Genomic DNA, 14,214 nt, shown 5'->3' with positions numbered 1-14,214 from the left:
ATCTCCATGAAGAGACTGCAAAGAGAAAAGTGCCATGCCATCACGTGGGGGCTGAGGGAGAGACAGCGAGCTATCCGCGTATTCCAACCCGACACCCCGACGTGTTGGCCGGCCGGAACCCGCGAATAGGTCGAGCCTAGTCAGGTTCAGTCCTTTGGCAAAAAAGTTTAATTTGCTGCCTATTGCCCCTACCACGCTCTGAATGCAGATCCTGGGTTGGCTGAACGGGGTCGGAGAAAGCCAAGACACTGCCGTGATTAGCTAGCCCGCATATCTCTCGCTTTCCCCGTCCCCCCCGAATCCCCGCTGTTCTTTTCGCAATCCTAATCCGGCTTGGCCAGAACTCGCTCTCGCTTGCAATCGAACTTCTGAGGAACAGAATGCCCACCGGCAGCGCCGCTGATGCCCTGAGTCGTGGGGCCGTCTTCTGGAGTGATGATCTGATCAGGTGGTTGAGCGAATTTGACGCCGTCCTTCCGGCGCTTAACTTCAACGTCATGATACAAGACTCGTGATGAGAAGCTTCTGCGACGCCAGCGAGATATTTGTCTATCAATTGAGTTTGTTGACTCTCGGTCTCCGTCATTCTAATAGACTCGAGCGCATGATACCGGCAGTGGGTGAGTTCCGGTCCGGGAGCCCGGGTCGACCACACCGAGGTTTACTTTTCCCACTCTCTTTTCCTGAGACGGTTTGCTCTCTTGCGAGCCACCGCCGCCTGGATGTCGCCTATCCAGGTACCGCGATCTCGAGAGTCAGCGGAAATACTTTTTGACATTGCTTGTTTACTACGAGAATGCTCTTGAGAATGAGTATCCATCCGTATCAATTCATGAGGTTTTGAAAAGTGAATGACCACTCGAGGTCAGAGGAGTGAGTACCAACAGTCCTTGACGCGGTAAAACAGCCAGAGTCTACAGCCTTTTGTTCAATGAGGTATCCTGGTCGCTCTTTTACCGCCTCGTTGCCCTGGTAAGTCTACCAAACACAAGCGACAACGAACATATGCATGTTCAATTAGCTAAGAATAGCAACCATTGAGTTAATCTTCACCGGAACGTCTACCCGCATCGTGATGAAAGGCCAAAAACACCGCCACAATGGCCAGAGCCCAACCAAGTAATTCTGGCCGTTGAACAATCGGTAAGTTCTTGAGTTTGCATCATGGTCGTGCTTGGATCTGTCGACTTGCCTCATTCCCAGTGCTTTTCTTTGTCCTACTAAATTCGATGCGCCGCCTTGGCGTCAGACACACGTTCCCCTAAGAAACCATCGCGAATCACTCGATGGCCGTAATGAACAACACCCACTCTCCACCTTTTGCGAAGTTCCGACACCATGGGCTCCATCACCAGATTGCCCAAATTTCTACAGAGTATCAAGCAACATATCATGCTTGCTTTGTCCTTGTTGTTCAGGTAGCATGGGATAACCTACCGCGTCTTACCAACATCCAAACACCCGCAGGTGTCAAATCATCCGTCTTTGAACCTTGCAATTCACCTCTGGGATGCAAACAACGTGATGCGAGTTGCCATCTTTAGGATGTACAGTAATGACGAGTGTATAAGACTCGTTATCAAGGGGGAAAATATCATATGTCCCCTCCCCACACAGTCCTATATCGGAAGTACCTAGAATCTGAACCAACATCTGGCATTCCTTCGATAACCATCACTACCGAAGTTACGCAATCGTCCCTCCGCTCCAAGTCAAGCCAGATTTCAGAAGCAATGAGCAAAGTACCAGCAATACTCATCGACAACACAGAAGAACTCCCAGCTGAGGGCCTACTCTCGGAACTAAATGATCTTCATATTAACGACCGAAAAGATGTGCGCGGTGACGGGCATCCTGCCAGCCCACAGTACGATATGAGTTTCAGACATGCCGACGACTATGGAAAGAAGTTCCTGGAAGTGCCCAAACCCAGTAACTGTGCTTCGGATAGTGAGGCGGCTCGAGCTCAAAGCAGCACGAAGGCTTCGAGCGAGGCCCAATGCGAATTGACGGCGACCGAATTAATCGACCGCAACGGACAGAAACTGGCTGTCCAGAGTGCGCCACATCTTTCCGAATCCGATCGCAAGACTGACGTCCTCGGTTTGGGAGTCAGGGCTGAAAAATCACCCACGAATGATAGTAAAAAGACCCCTATTGACTATCGTGAATCGCAAAGCCGACGACAATCCGAAAATCATCACGGCTCTGCTACGGGAAACCCCAACCATGCCGTAAGTTGGGCTTCTTTTCTTTCGGATGAAATTGTGTACGTGCCCAAACCCCATGATAATCCATATGGAGCTTGATATGCTGACAATAGAGGTGAACGACCTGCCCAGTAAGAGGATTGTGTCGTTATCTGGTACTTAAACCACGGTAATTCAGCATACATCAGCAACACTGGGGCTTCTAGAAAGGAAGGCACCTGCAAGTTTCACGACTCATACCGCAAATAGTTCCGCAACGTAGGTCTCTCGACATATTGGTCTAAAAAGAACGTCAAATTTTTGATTCGGTGCGGTGTGCTTCGAGAGACCGATGATGAGGGCTAGGATAATATTGTTAGCAAAGGGGAAGAGGGGGGGGGGGGGGCAAATTTGAGAGGAAATCCGGCCTAAACCTCGACCTCTCCATCTCTTGCGAAGGCTTCTTAGATGTAGAATCGTGAAGTCGTGGTATAAAAGGGGAAATACGAATTACAACATCGACGCATCTGCTCAAGCCTTTTCTCTGTATTGCTTGCATTGAGGGGTTGCTCAATGGGTGAAATAACCATATCGATTTCAATGTAGCCAACGAGCCCATATCATAACACTTGCAGTTGGATTTTGATGCCCATGACGTTGAAGAACTTCCCGTCACGTTAGAAACAAGAATGAGGCTTGCAGTTTCTGTCTTTAGTCAAAGCTGATAATAGGGAGTGAAATATACGGAAGTAACCAGACCAACTTGCCCGTCATTAGCCAGTAAGCCACTGTTCCAGCCTGCCATAAATCTATTTGTCTTGTTGAGAGAGAGAAAGGAGAATAGGACGGCATCTCTGCTTAGATATGCCGAAGTACCTGTATGTCAAAAGCTCCGGCCCGCAATATCACCAGCCCAAACATAATTCGAGACATTCATCATAGAAAGTGATCATCAACGCAGCCTATTCAGACTATATCTGAGAGGAGAGTGTTGTTTGACACCGCTTTGTAGCAAGAGGCGATAGGTTTCTGAGTGCCTGTAGGCTGTTCAACTTACTACCCACGAGCGCATCACTTCCAAGACGGTGAATTAACCAACGTTGTATCAGCTGTTCAGTATTAAGTAATACTAGAAGGGTACAGCTGCAGCTTGAAAGATCCCGACTAGTCTAGATGGAATTTGCGGATCGGAGAAAGAAGGTTTCCTTCCCAGCACCACGAATGTGAGGTTCGAGTCACGTAAAGTAGGCCTTGTATACTCATTGCATAATTGACGCGCGTTGGAAACGTCTAACGGGCTGTGCTCCCCCAAGTTATCCCAAGCACGCCCCTTCCCGTGATCAAGCCCCTTCATGAAGGAGCCGCCTTCTCTCAGGCTTCGGATGGTTCAAGCTTTCTCTGGCTGACGATCGTCTCGGGTTCAAGACTATGTCCGAAGATTCCATCGCGCTTACAAAAATCACACTTTTTGCTGTACAATCTTACCGTAAAGCTTATTGTAGGTACAGACATTCTTTTGGATGGAACACTACACATTTGACTTTCATTCGCTTTCGGATTCTAGCTACATTTGGAATAGTCCATCGTCCAAACGAAGAAGTGTCCAGCAACCACCAATTTCGTACTCGTTTTCCATCATGTGGTCTTTGTGGTGCCTTAGCGGACTTTTTGAAGTTCGTGCGGTCTCAATACCGTAATCTTTGGAAAGGTGTATTAGGATGCAACTTCCTCCGCAACTGAATCTCCATCCAATGAGTCTTTCATCAGATATAGGCCTTCGACCATGTTCCGCGATCTCCTTGACTGACTGATCAGCAGGTACCAAGAAAACAAGATCTGGACCTGGCGAAGGCTAAGTAAAGCCTGCGAGAACCGGAGAGTTCTTCATCAAGTCATGATTCCTCAAACATCAACACACTTGAGCATACTCTCGTTACGGTTGAGCTGGAACAACCATTTCGGGCCCCATATTCTTCTAATCGACAGAGCAGCCGACTCTGCAATGGGTTCGTAAGACGAGGGGCAGAGACCCGATGATTCCGGAGTTTTGAAGTGACCTGAGGCGGGATGCTGGTGAAAGACCGTCGCCTTGGAAACCTGAAACCGACTAACGATGTGACCCTCGACCATAGAGAGATACTGCGACATCAGGTGGACCCATACTCAGACAAGTTTCGACCGTGGTGACGCCCGCATCTTTAGCTTTAGGCTATGTTTCGATAATTGACTCGAACTGCTCGCTCGCTAGTCAAGTGCCGAATGGACCAGGAGGCTTTGTAGTTTATACGGCCGTCTTGATGCAACACGAACGAGGTCTCAAGGTCTCATTACTACTTCCTCCCCAAATGCCCCGCGAAACGTTTTAAGCTATTTGCAAATATTCGGCCTGTTCTATTCCTTTCTTGCTGTTAAATCTTGTCTGATCGTCCGGTGCCTAGGGCACGAACTCGATTTTCAAGATGCTTATCCTTCTTGCGGCGTTTACAGTTATTTCCTTCATCGGGCCGTTTGCCATCGCTTCGAGAGCTGGCTCAATACAAGTAGAGTATAGTAGAGATCCACCATCGGGATGGACACTCTCTCGTTCCACAGATTCAAATCATCTATTCAGCATATCCATCGCAGCCGATAGAAGCAGGCATGTAGAACGGGCCCTCTATAGTGTCTCCACGCCGGGACATGAGCTTTACGGCAGGCACCTCTCTCGGGAGGAGGCACAAGCACTTCTCAACCCCGATACGGAGTCACGAGACATCATTATAAACTGGCTTCAGGAACACGGGAACGCAACAGCGGCAGATATAGAAAGCGACGGTCATTGGATCAAAGTGCAGACGACGGTGAAGAAGGCGAATAATCTGCTCGACGCAGACTTTAGATGGTTTCGAAACATTGACAGCGGCAAGGAAGTGCTGCGGACGTTGCAGTATTCTTTACCCTTGGAGTTGAAGAACAAGATCTCGTTAATCACTCCGTCGACGAGATTTTGTTCTCATCCGATGATGCACCAAGGATCGGCCATGGTTGCGCCTCTTGCCGACGACACCCCCCGCGACGAGCTCCGGAAGGTGAAGAGGTCGTTGGCTGGGGTGAACCCGAAATTTCTTTACACGGCACAGGTAGATAGGATTGCACCACCCGCATCGCAAGCACAAGTCGATCCTACGTGTAACAGGACCATTACACCTAACTGCATACGAGCTCTATATAATGTTCCTGCCAAAATGAACGTCAGTCTGGCCCGCGGTCTTGGGATCTACGCTTCGCAGAATCAGGTTGCCAAATTTGACGACTTTGCCCTGTTTGCCAAGAACGTCGATCAACCGTCAACGGGAGTGAAGTTTTCTTTCCTTAGCATCAATAATGGCACAACAGATCAGGCCCAGAACAAGTTCTCAAACGCCGAACTCAACTTCGACGTTCAGTATACGGCTTCACTGTCCAACCCGGTACCCAACATCGTCACCGCCGTGGCGGGAGATGGACCGATCAAGCTCGAACTAGGCGGTCAACCTGGGGACACGACGGAACCTTGGCTGATCTGGTTAGACGCGATGCTCAAGCTACCCGACGAAAAGCTTCCTCACACAATCACTACTAGTTTCGGCGAGAACGAACAGTCACTTCCGGACGGCTATGTTCAGCAGATTTGCGATCAGTTCGGTGCACTCGGTGCCCGGGGCGTTACGATGTTTGCCGCGTCGGGTGACTCTGGACCGGGCAACACGTGTGTCACGAACGACGGTACCAACAGCACGCGTTTCAATGCCGTCTTTCCGGCATCATGCCCCTTTGTCACAGGAGTTGGCGGGGTGAGGGGTATCGCGCCTGAGAGGGCCAGCGACTTCTCGAGCGGTGGGTTCTCGGACAAGTTCGCCAGACCGACATACCAAGAACAAGTTGTGCCGGCGTACTTGAAGAACACCATTGGCACCCAGTTCAACGGCCTCTTCAACGCATCAGGCCGAGGCTTCCCAGACGTTAGCGCCCAAAGCTTCAACCTCACATTCGTGACGGGCGGCCAACTAGGTGGCTTCCAAGGTACCAGCGCCGCCGCTCCAATCTGGGCAGGCATGGTGGGCATGGTCAACGCCGCTCTCATCCAGGCGGGAAAGCCGCCAATGGGATTCATCAACCCATGGCTATATGGCGCTGGGTTGCAAGCCATCAACGACGTGTCTGCTGGGCAGTCCGTGGGCTGCACTGGCACAACTGGTTTTGGCACGCAAAAGTTCCCGCCTGAGTTCGGAGCCAAGCTCGTGCCGAACGCGAGTTGGCCCTCAGTGGCTGGCTGGGACGCTGTCACGGGGTTGGGGACCCCGGATATTGGCAAAATGTTGGCGCTGAGAATGTCAATGTGATGAAGGTTATGCAATTTGAGACTACAAACAATTTGGGGTACAACTTTGACCTAATCCTTAACGTACAAGTTTTCCGCCCAGTCCAGTTTTTAGTGCAGTACATAGTCCCGTTCACAACTTTGCATTGTTGACTGCAGTAATTGCGAACGGATTTGCAGTAAACGTTCCGTTGGGATCAGCGAGTGCTCTGGCTTTTCCAAGCCGCCTGTACTTCTCCTCATCTTCGTAGTAGCACTTCCAGATCTTCTCATCACCCAAGTTCCAATCGCCATAGGATCCCCAAAGAAGACGTCTGTCCTTCTTGCTGAACGGGCTGTCAGGTCCGATCATAATCTGATCGTTCTTGGCTTGCCATGATTGAGCCAGCTTTCTTGAATCTTCATCGGGCTCGTGGAAGCAGTCCAAAGTCTGGACAACAGACGAGTCTCTCCAGCTGTAAGATGTGCCGTTGTCTCTGTTGACGAAGAAGCGCGAGTACTTGCCTCCAAAGCACTGGATTTGAACCGACAGCTTACATCTCATAAAGCGCTCGTAGTCCTTCTCACCCTCGTGTCCCTTGAGATACTGTTCAGGGTTGTAGATGAGGTCAATGCGGTCAACCACGGCATCAACCCATTTGTCCTTTGTAAGGCTGGTGGAGTTGGTCGCGTATGTGCGCTTGACGTATGGAAGGTCAAACTCGCGCGCTCTGGGGAAGATCCACTGCCCAGTCATATCCGACATCTCCATGTCGAACTCTCCGAACTGAAGCGAGAAGTCTTCCAACAGGCTCTTGAGCTCTCGGAACTTGCCAAACCAGGCATCGACATTGGCATCGTACACGTCCTCCTTGCTGGTCGGGCACCACTGCGCGTACAGAATGATCGAGGCTGGAAAACGTCCATTGAGCAACTCCAGGAAGTCGTCTTCGAGCGCATTCTTGATGCGGTCCTGAATGCGCTGCCAGACGTTGGCATCTTTGAGCTCCTTAAACAGAGTCGACATGGGGAAATCTGTGCTGATGACACTGACACAGAGGTCAAAGCCGCGGGGGAATGTAGGGTCATCAGCCATCTCGGCAATGGCATTGAGAAGTGTGGTAAGAACTTCCTTGGAGTAGAGCCAGAGTGCCTTGATGCCATGAGGTCCTTTGAAGCCGTTAGGTCCAGCGACGGTACCAAGGTAGCTACTAGACTTATACACCTCGACGATGTAGTGAGTGATGACGCCGAAGTTTCCTGGGCTGCCACCAAGGATGGCATAGAACATCTCAGGGTTGTTCTCCTTGGTGATGTCGCGGATGACACCGTCGTGGCATACCATGCGGATGGTTCTGATATTGTCTCCAAAAAGGCCGAAACTTCGGCCTAACTGTCCGTAACCGCCAGTCTGGCCGTGACCTCCGACGCCGACGTACGCACACTGGCCAGTGGGAACAAAGAGCTTCGTCTGCTTGAGGTACTTGTTGAGATCCATCATAGTGATGCTGACGCCAATATAAACAAGTGTGCGGTTGTCTGCAATGGGTTCCTTGGGCTTCAAGATCATCAGATCCTTGTACGTGTTACCCAAGTCGATCTGGATGTTTTTGCCGCTTGTGGACGAGGCTCCGCTGTACTGGTGGCCTCCACTCTTGACGGCAACGGCTACCTTGTTTTCCCTGGCCCAGTTGACCGCTCTGATGACATCTTGATCGTTTTGAGGTCGCACTATGAGATCGGGGTTCATGTCGTGCTCTTTCTGATATGTTGAAGTTGCATATTGCTGGTTGAAGAAAGCGTATTCTTGCATCTCAGACTCGTCTCCCACCCTGGAGTATTGCATACCCTCGAAATCTTCAATGCGAACCATGGTTGAGATTTCTAGAACGGAAAGTAAATAATTATTTTTTTGAGAGGTGTCTCTTAGAAGAAGCAGAGTTGCAAAGGACTTGATCAGCAGAAACAGGACAGCCAACAGCAATAAATAAGAATCAATCAGCATCACATGCATGGACCCCATTTACACGGAACCCCCAAGGCAGGCTACATACTGCTCAGCCGCAGAGTCGTCTTCAATTGGGAAAAGTTGTGCAACAGTTGATCGTAGGCTTTCTAGGTGAATGACGGACGTTGATTGGTGTAATCAAAGACAAGATGGTCAGCAGTCTGACGCCGAGTCCCATCACCAAGCCAGACAGCCTACTCAGCCAGCCTTGATAGCCTTCTGCATTCCGACGAGTAATTGCTGCAACCAGTTCGGCCCTCAGCCTCCGGAGTGGCTGACTATCACACCGGCTTACGCTGCATAGGTAGTCTAGGGGCCGGGCCGCGCAGGTGCGTTTACGAGCGTTGTCGAAAGAGCCGTGGCGTGGAGCTGGCATAAGACACGCTAGCCTGATCCGAGCATATCTGATGTTTTGGGCCGCGGCTGAAATATATCAACCATGTCCACCTTCTGATAGGTGGCCAGGCATCACTTCGGTTATGCCGCATTCCCGCTTACTGGCCAATGTTGTGCTTTCGCTGGCAAGGCGACCGCCATAAGGCGTCTGCTGGACCTTTTTGCGAGATGCTGTTTTCAGGGGAAACGAATGACTTGCAGAAGTAAGAATTCCAACAAGCTCTTGGCCAAAACCAACTGCGCAACTGAGAGCCTGGTTGGTTCAAAGCTTTGAAATCTGTGAACGTCATGTGGTTGCAGCATAGTGGAGCTGTAAGGCTGTGTTCCAGATGCTGCCTGCGTTCGTTTGCCTCATGGCACGCATGGCAGTTCACGTGGCCGCAATGTCTAGTGCGCAAAATCAGTGATGTCAACCGGATCTTGCTCGGCAATCAAATGAAGAAACCGGCCATTTCTCGTGTGTTTCCTGATTTACGGTAGGATCAATCTCATGGTTACCGCATGGCAGGAGGAGATAAAACTCAAAGTCTAGTCCTTGTTGTTACTACTTTCACTTTCCTAGTCATTCGTATGCTCACTGCAATTTCTAACTCTTATTTACCACCACCCGACATCATCTGTTGGAACTTGAGAAATTGTTGGTACTGTTCCATGTCAAGGGACGCTCCAGCGGTAGCGAAAGATTGACTTCCAACGGTGCTGGGGTTAGCCTTTTTCTCCGATCCTCTTCTATCTTTGACTTCGTCCTCAGCATCATCTTCACTTTCTTTCTCTGTCTCGGAGCTATCTTCAGACTCGAGGTTTCGCGCAGGATGTTTCGAACCCTGCTGGAAGCGACTAGCCTGGGTGGATCTGTGCGGCGTCGGCGAGGATACGGTCTTTCGAACATCATATCGCCAGCCCTCGCGTCTAGCCTCGTCTGCCTCAGTCGCTCCGTTCACGTTGATGAGATAGTCATCGAACTCTTTGAACCCCCTTGCAACCTTCTTGAATTGCTTCTTGCCAAGACTGGGTTTGGGCTCGTCTGCCTCTTTTGATATGTATTGGTACTCAACTAGAGCGATGGCTGTTTGAAAAGCGTTTCGGATTTGTCTACATCATTTGGTTGTCAGTAAACTAAGCGATTCTAGACATTGAGAGACATCACTAAAAAGCTGGGCGAGCGGGACATAACCATACCTTCCATTCCACGTGTATCGTCCTTCAAGCTCAAGTCGATTGTAGTGCTTTTCGGCAAAGCTCATGATCTCCTTCTCTTTTATCTTGAAGTTCTGGGTCCCCGTACTGCGCTGCTCTTCTTTGGCTCTTTTGATGAACTTCTCGTAAATCTTGAGAGTCACCGGGAGATCCAGATCGTTGTAGGAGAGAGACATCTGGATCCTTGACTTGAATGCTGGATCGATTGCTCCGACTCGGTTGGAGGTAAGGAACAGAATTCCGGCATAGTATTCAAGTGTGCGAAGGAATACGCTCGTCACGGCATTGTGACGGATGTTGTCTCGAACTCTCTTCGCGAGGAAGATGTCAGCCTCATCCAGCAACAGTACGCAACCCCATTTATGTGCAAGCTTAAAGCTATATTGCAAGTTGGTCTCGACATCGGCGGCCGTCTCTCCAATATCGCCGCATGTAATGGGGAAGAGAGGTCGATGGGTATCATCGGCAACGCACTCAGCCGTCGACGTCTTCCCCACGCCAGGTGGACCGTGGAGAAGAATGACAAGGCCAGCCCCTTTGCCCTTGACAAGATCCAGCGCTGTTCCAACGCTACGTGCGACGCCAGGAGATGATTCTGCGGCCCGCTTGTTCTCGTGCGTTTTTACCAGTGCCCTGACAGTCTCCTTGTGGTCTTTAGAAATGACGAGGTCGTTGAAGTTATTCTCAAACATAACTTCTGTCAGGTCTGTTGTCCAGATGGTTGCCCACTGTCTAGATCGAAGAACGAAGGCGTAGACGTAAGGCTGCATTAACATCAAATCTTCTTCTGTCAGATCTTCTTCCTGCAGCGGACCTAACATCCTGGTCAGTTTCTGACCGAAGGCGGCAGCATGCTCTTCATCGTATACGAGGTCGTTAAAAATGACATCGCCACCGCAACAACCTGGTTCACGATGATAACACCAGGATCCTTCAATAGTCTCCCTTTTGTCCCTTCGTGTGAGCTCTTCCGACGATATACTGGTCTTAATTCTCCACTCAGCTTTAGCCGTCATCGCGAGGCGCATGTCGACTATGACTTGATTGTCTAAGTCATGAGATGGCTCATCGAGTGTCTTGCCACGAGCCAGCTTGTGGCAACTTGTTTCTCGAGTCAATTCCAGGAACCTCGTGCCCATAGCTTCGAATTCGGCTCGTAATGCATTTTGCTTCGGGTCGAACCGCAAAGGATAAACGGGTAACGATGTAATCAATCGTTTTCCATGGAATCGATGGACCGGGAGTCTCTGTAGTTTTGGAATGTATGCGGTGCCATCGGATCCAAAGCTTAAGCAGTCTAGAACAAAACCGTCCACTGGAACAGGTTTCTCAACGTCACTTCGCGGGTACCTAGCTTCGTACTGCAGTGGCTCGCGACCGCCCGCCATGTTGATGACTCGATAAGCTTGATTGGGGTCAGAAGGCGTAATAACAATATCTCCCCGTGCAAAGAGATGCCAAAGATCGTCATATTCGATTTCAAGCGCTGTTCCATCCTTGACCTTTTGGCGCAGGTCCAAGGTGGACTTCAGGTCGTTATCAAGAAAGTGGACAAGAAGCTTCAAATCTTCCACAAGGTTCTTATCATCAAAGTCATGCTGAGTCGAAGTTTCGTGAATAGGCTCAACTGCTTGCTTCTGAGATTCTTTTCGGTGCTTAGAGGGTGTGCCAGTGTGCATCCAAGCTTCCAGTTCAGCATGACTCTTCCTGATTGCATCGTGGTGCTCAGCGAAGAATTTGAAAGGCCGGAGAAACGCGACGCCGCTGTGCACCTTTACACCGTCCATCTTAGTCGACTGTGCAAGGCCCATTATAGCTCGACCAGTTATCTTCTCGAGATGTGACAAAAGAGACCACGACCTGATTCGCAGACGCTCTGGGGTCTTCAGAGAGCCGCTTTGCAACGGTATGCCTTCAGCATTCCCAGGCGTTTGGTAAGACAGACTCTGCGATTCATTGTCCAAGGTCAAAAGAGTAGGTGGAATCTTTTCGGTGACTTGTACTTCTAGGGCTGGTTGCTGAGCGCAATGCAGCATAGCCGTCAGCCGCGTGATGCGAAATTGATTTGCGTATGACCTCCGCAGTTCATGTCGATGAATGGGAAATTTGGTCCTTTTCGGGGCTTCCCAAGTGTCATCGCGATTCTCAAAAGCAGCCTTCAGCTCCTTGAGACCGCGCTCAAGATCTTCAATCCGCAAGTTGGTGAATGTGTGGTGTAGAGACGCTTGATGGTATCGCACTTTCATCCGGCCGGATTCTTTCTCCTCTTCGAATACATGACGCACCTCTGTCGCATTCGGGTACGCCGCTCGCCAGGCCGTACTTATTACCTCACCTTCATCCTCTTCCACTGTGTCTTCTAAGGGTACCTCCTCTTGATCCGCTGATGAGTGGCCATCTTGTTCGGGACTCGGGGTATCGGCTTTTTGGCTCGTCGGGTCGACATTCTCACTCTCGGAACCGCAGATAGACTCCGGCATTTCATTACCCTTGGAGATTTCCTCGCGATATTTTTGCTGGATATCCTTGTTCGTGACAATGAGAGAATCTTCTCGTGCTGCTTGCGATAGTTCTGGCGGCATATCCAGGTAAGGTAGGTTGAGCAGAAACCAATGGTGATGAGAAAGCCGTAGAAGGAAAGGTCTAAAAGGCAGAAATCCCCCGTATGACAGCGTTTTCTTTAAGTACGACGGGGCTATAGACCGAAACCGGATTCAAATGTGTAGGAAGACACCGCCACACTTGAGCAGTGATGGTCCTAGGCTCTCGGTTAGCAAGGGGCTTCGGTGTCATCTCTTTTCGCACTGCCTGTATCCAGTCAATACCGGCATTTAGTGACGCTGCAAATGCCACTGGTAGGTAAAGAAGAATGAGACACCCACATTGGCTGATTTTTAGAAGCACTATCGTCCTCTGCATGTAACGTACCACACTAGATAGTTGGAGGGTCACAGCCTGCCGTAAGCCTGCCTACAGCCTGCTTGGAATGCGTTGATCAAACTTCGCACAGCCAATAGAGATTGATACCACCATGCAGTCATGTAATATTCAGCGGCTATTGAGGCAACAGGAGCCCCTTACAGCTAGGGTGTCGGAATCCAATTGCCACATGTCCTGCACTCATAATCATCCCTAGCCTTCTCTTGGAGATGATGTGATGTACGCAGGCCCAGTCCTTTCGTTCTGATCATTACTAACAGTCTATTCCCAAGACTCTCATGGTTATTAACTTCAAACCATGGAGAGTGGCCAGAGAGATTCGTTCCTCCTTTCCAGGGATCGCTACCCTCAAAAAGAGGCAGTATCATTCATCGAGAATCAAATCTGTCCACCGGGACAGCTACTACCAGTGTATAGCGAGCAAAGCGGAAGTTTCGTTTCTGCAGATGAAGCATGGAAGCTGAAAGATGCGAGGTAGACGCTTGCCACTCTCTATTTCAATACATCTGTATCTTCATTACATGTAAGACTGGCTCAACTAACAAGTTCTTCATCAACAAAAGCACAGCAATGTGGGAGCAGGCGAATGAGGAAAAGGAACGCCTTTTTGCCTTAATGACACAAGTGGAACAGAAACTTGCAAAAAAGAAAAGCGCAGCCCACATCCCACTCGACGCGGCATCGGAATTGCGACGTAGCAGCTGGTCTCAAGTTTTGACTGAGGTTGAGAGGACTGCAGAGCATTGGAGAAGTAGCCCAAACCAGGAGAGTAAAAGGATGGTCTTCATTGATAGAATTGGGCGGCATTCAGAGTCTCTGGAAGCTTGGTTAAGTTTGTTGCCGATGGGAGATTACGGAGCAAGGTAATGTCGACATTAGCCACTCCTGCCGACTTCATGCAAATTTGCACTTACGCGTTTTTTGATCAGTATCTGTGGAGTATTCAAGCTTTTCATCGGGGTATGCCTTGCCTTATGTTTTCGGTGACGTACGCAAGGGAAGCCCTATATTAACGATAGACCAGGCTGCCTCGACCTACTCCAACACCCCGGAGATCATCTTCGAATTCTTGGCACAAATTCCAGATATGATGGAAAGTTCAAGGCAGTACATGGCAATGTATCGGAACATGGGAGGCCACCGTCTTGACAAAAGAAGCTTTGAGT

The 14,214-nt window shown here is 49.9% G+C and overlaps 5 protein-coding genes across 5 annotated transcripts; 3 read left to right on the top strand and 2 right to left on the bottom strand.

Moving 5' to 3' along the window:
* Positions 1-1,733: 1,733 nt before the first annotated feature.
* On the top strand, positions 1,734-2,555 carry CCOS01_12559 (uncharacterized protein; the record flags this gene model as incomplete). Its single annotated transcript, XM_060460707.1, has 2 exons — positions 1,734-2,234; positions 2,460-2,555. 2 exons carry the CDS (start codon positions 1,734-1,736, stop codon positions 2,553-2,555), a joined length of 597 nt encoding a protein of 198 aa, XP_060308755.1.
* A 2,093-nt stretch (positions 2,556-4,648) lies between these two features.
* CCOS01_12558 (uncharacterized protein) lies at positions 4,649-6,550 on the top strand (the record flags this gene model as incomplete). Its single annotated transcript, XM_060460706.1, has 1 exon — positions 4,649-6,550. One exon carries the CDS (start codon positions 4,649-4,651, stop codon positions 6,548-6,550), a length of 1,902 nt encoding a protein of 633 aa, XP_060308754.1.
* Positions 6,551-6,661: 111 nt separating this feature from the next.
* Positions 6,662-8,380, bottom strand: CCOS01_12557 (FAD binding domain-containing protein; the record flags this gene model as incomplete). The annotated part of the gene is made up of 1 exon (XM_060460705.1): positions 6,662-8,380. The coding sequence occupies one exon, from the start codon at positions 8,378-8,380 to the stop codon at positions 6,662-6,664; it is 1,719 nt and encodes a 572-aa protein (XP_060308753.1).
* Positions 8,381-9,504: 1,124 nt separating this feature from the next.
* Positions 9,505-12,690, bottom strand: CCOS01_12556 (uncharacterized protein; the record flags this gene model as incomplete). Its single annotated transcript, XM_060460704.1, has 2 exons — positions 9,505-10,003; positions 10,091-12,690. The coding sequence occupies 2 exons, from the start codon at positions 12,688-12,690 to the stop codon at positions 9,505-9,507; spliced, it is 3,099 nt and encodes a 1,032-aa protein (XP_060308752.1).
* Positions 12,691-13,346: 656 nt separating this feature from the next.
* CCOS01_12555 (uncharacterized protein) lies at positions 13,347-13,915 on the top strand (the record flags this gene model as incomplete). Its single annotated transcript, XM_060460703.1, has 2 exons — positions 13,347-13,522; positions 13,612-13,915. 2 exons carry the CDS (start codon positions 13,347-13,349, stop codon positions 13,913-13,915), a joined length of 480 nt encoding a protein of 159 aa, XP_060308751.1.
* Positions 13,916-14,214: the final 299 nt, after the last annotated feature.

Source organism: Colletotrichum costaricense (genome assembly GCF_030867565.1).
Source record: "Colletotrichum costaricense strain IMI 309622 chromosome Unknown Scaffold_15.1, whole genome shotgun sequence".
Lineage (NCBI taxonomy): Eukaryota > Fungi > Ascomycota > Sordariomycetes > Glomerellales > Glomerellaceae > Colletotrichum > Colletotrichum costaricense.
The sequence above is the reverse complement of the archived record's forward strand: the minus strand, read 5'-3'. Positions and strand labels throughout refer to the sequence as shown.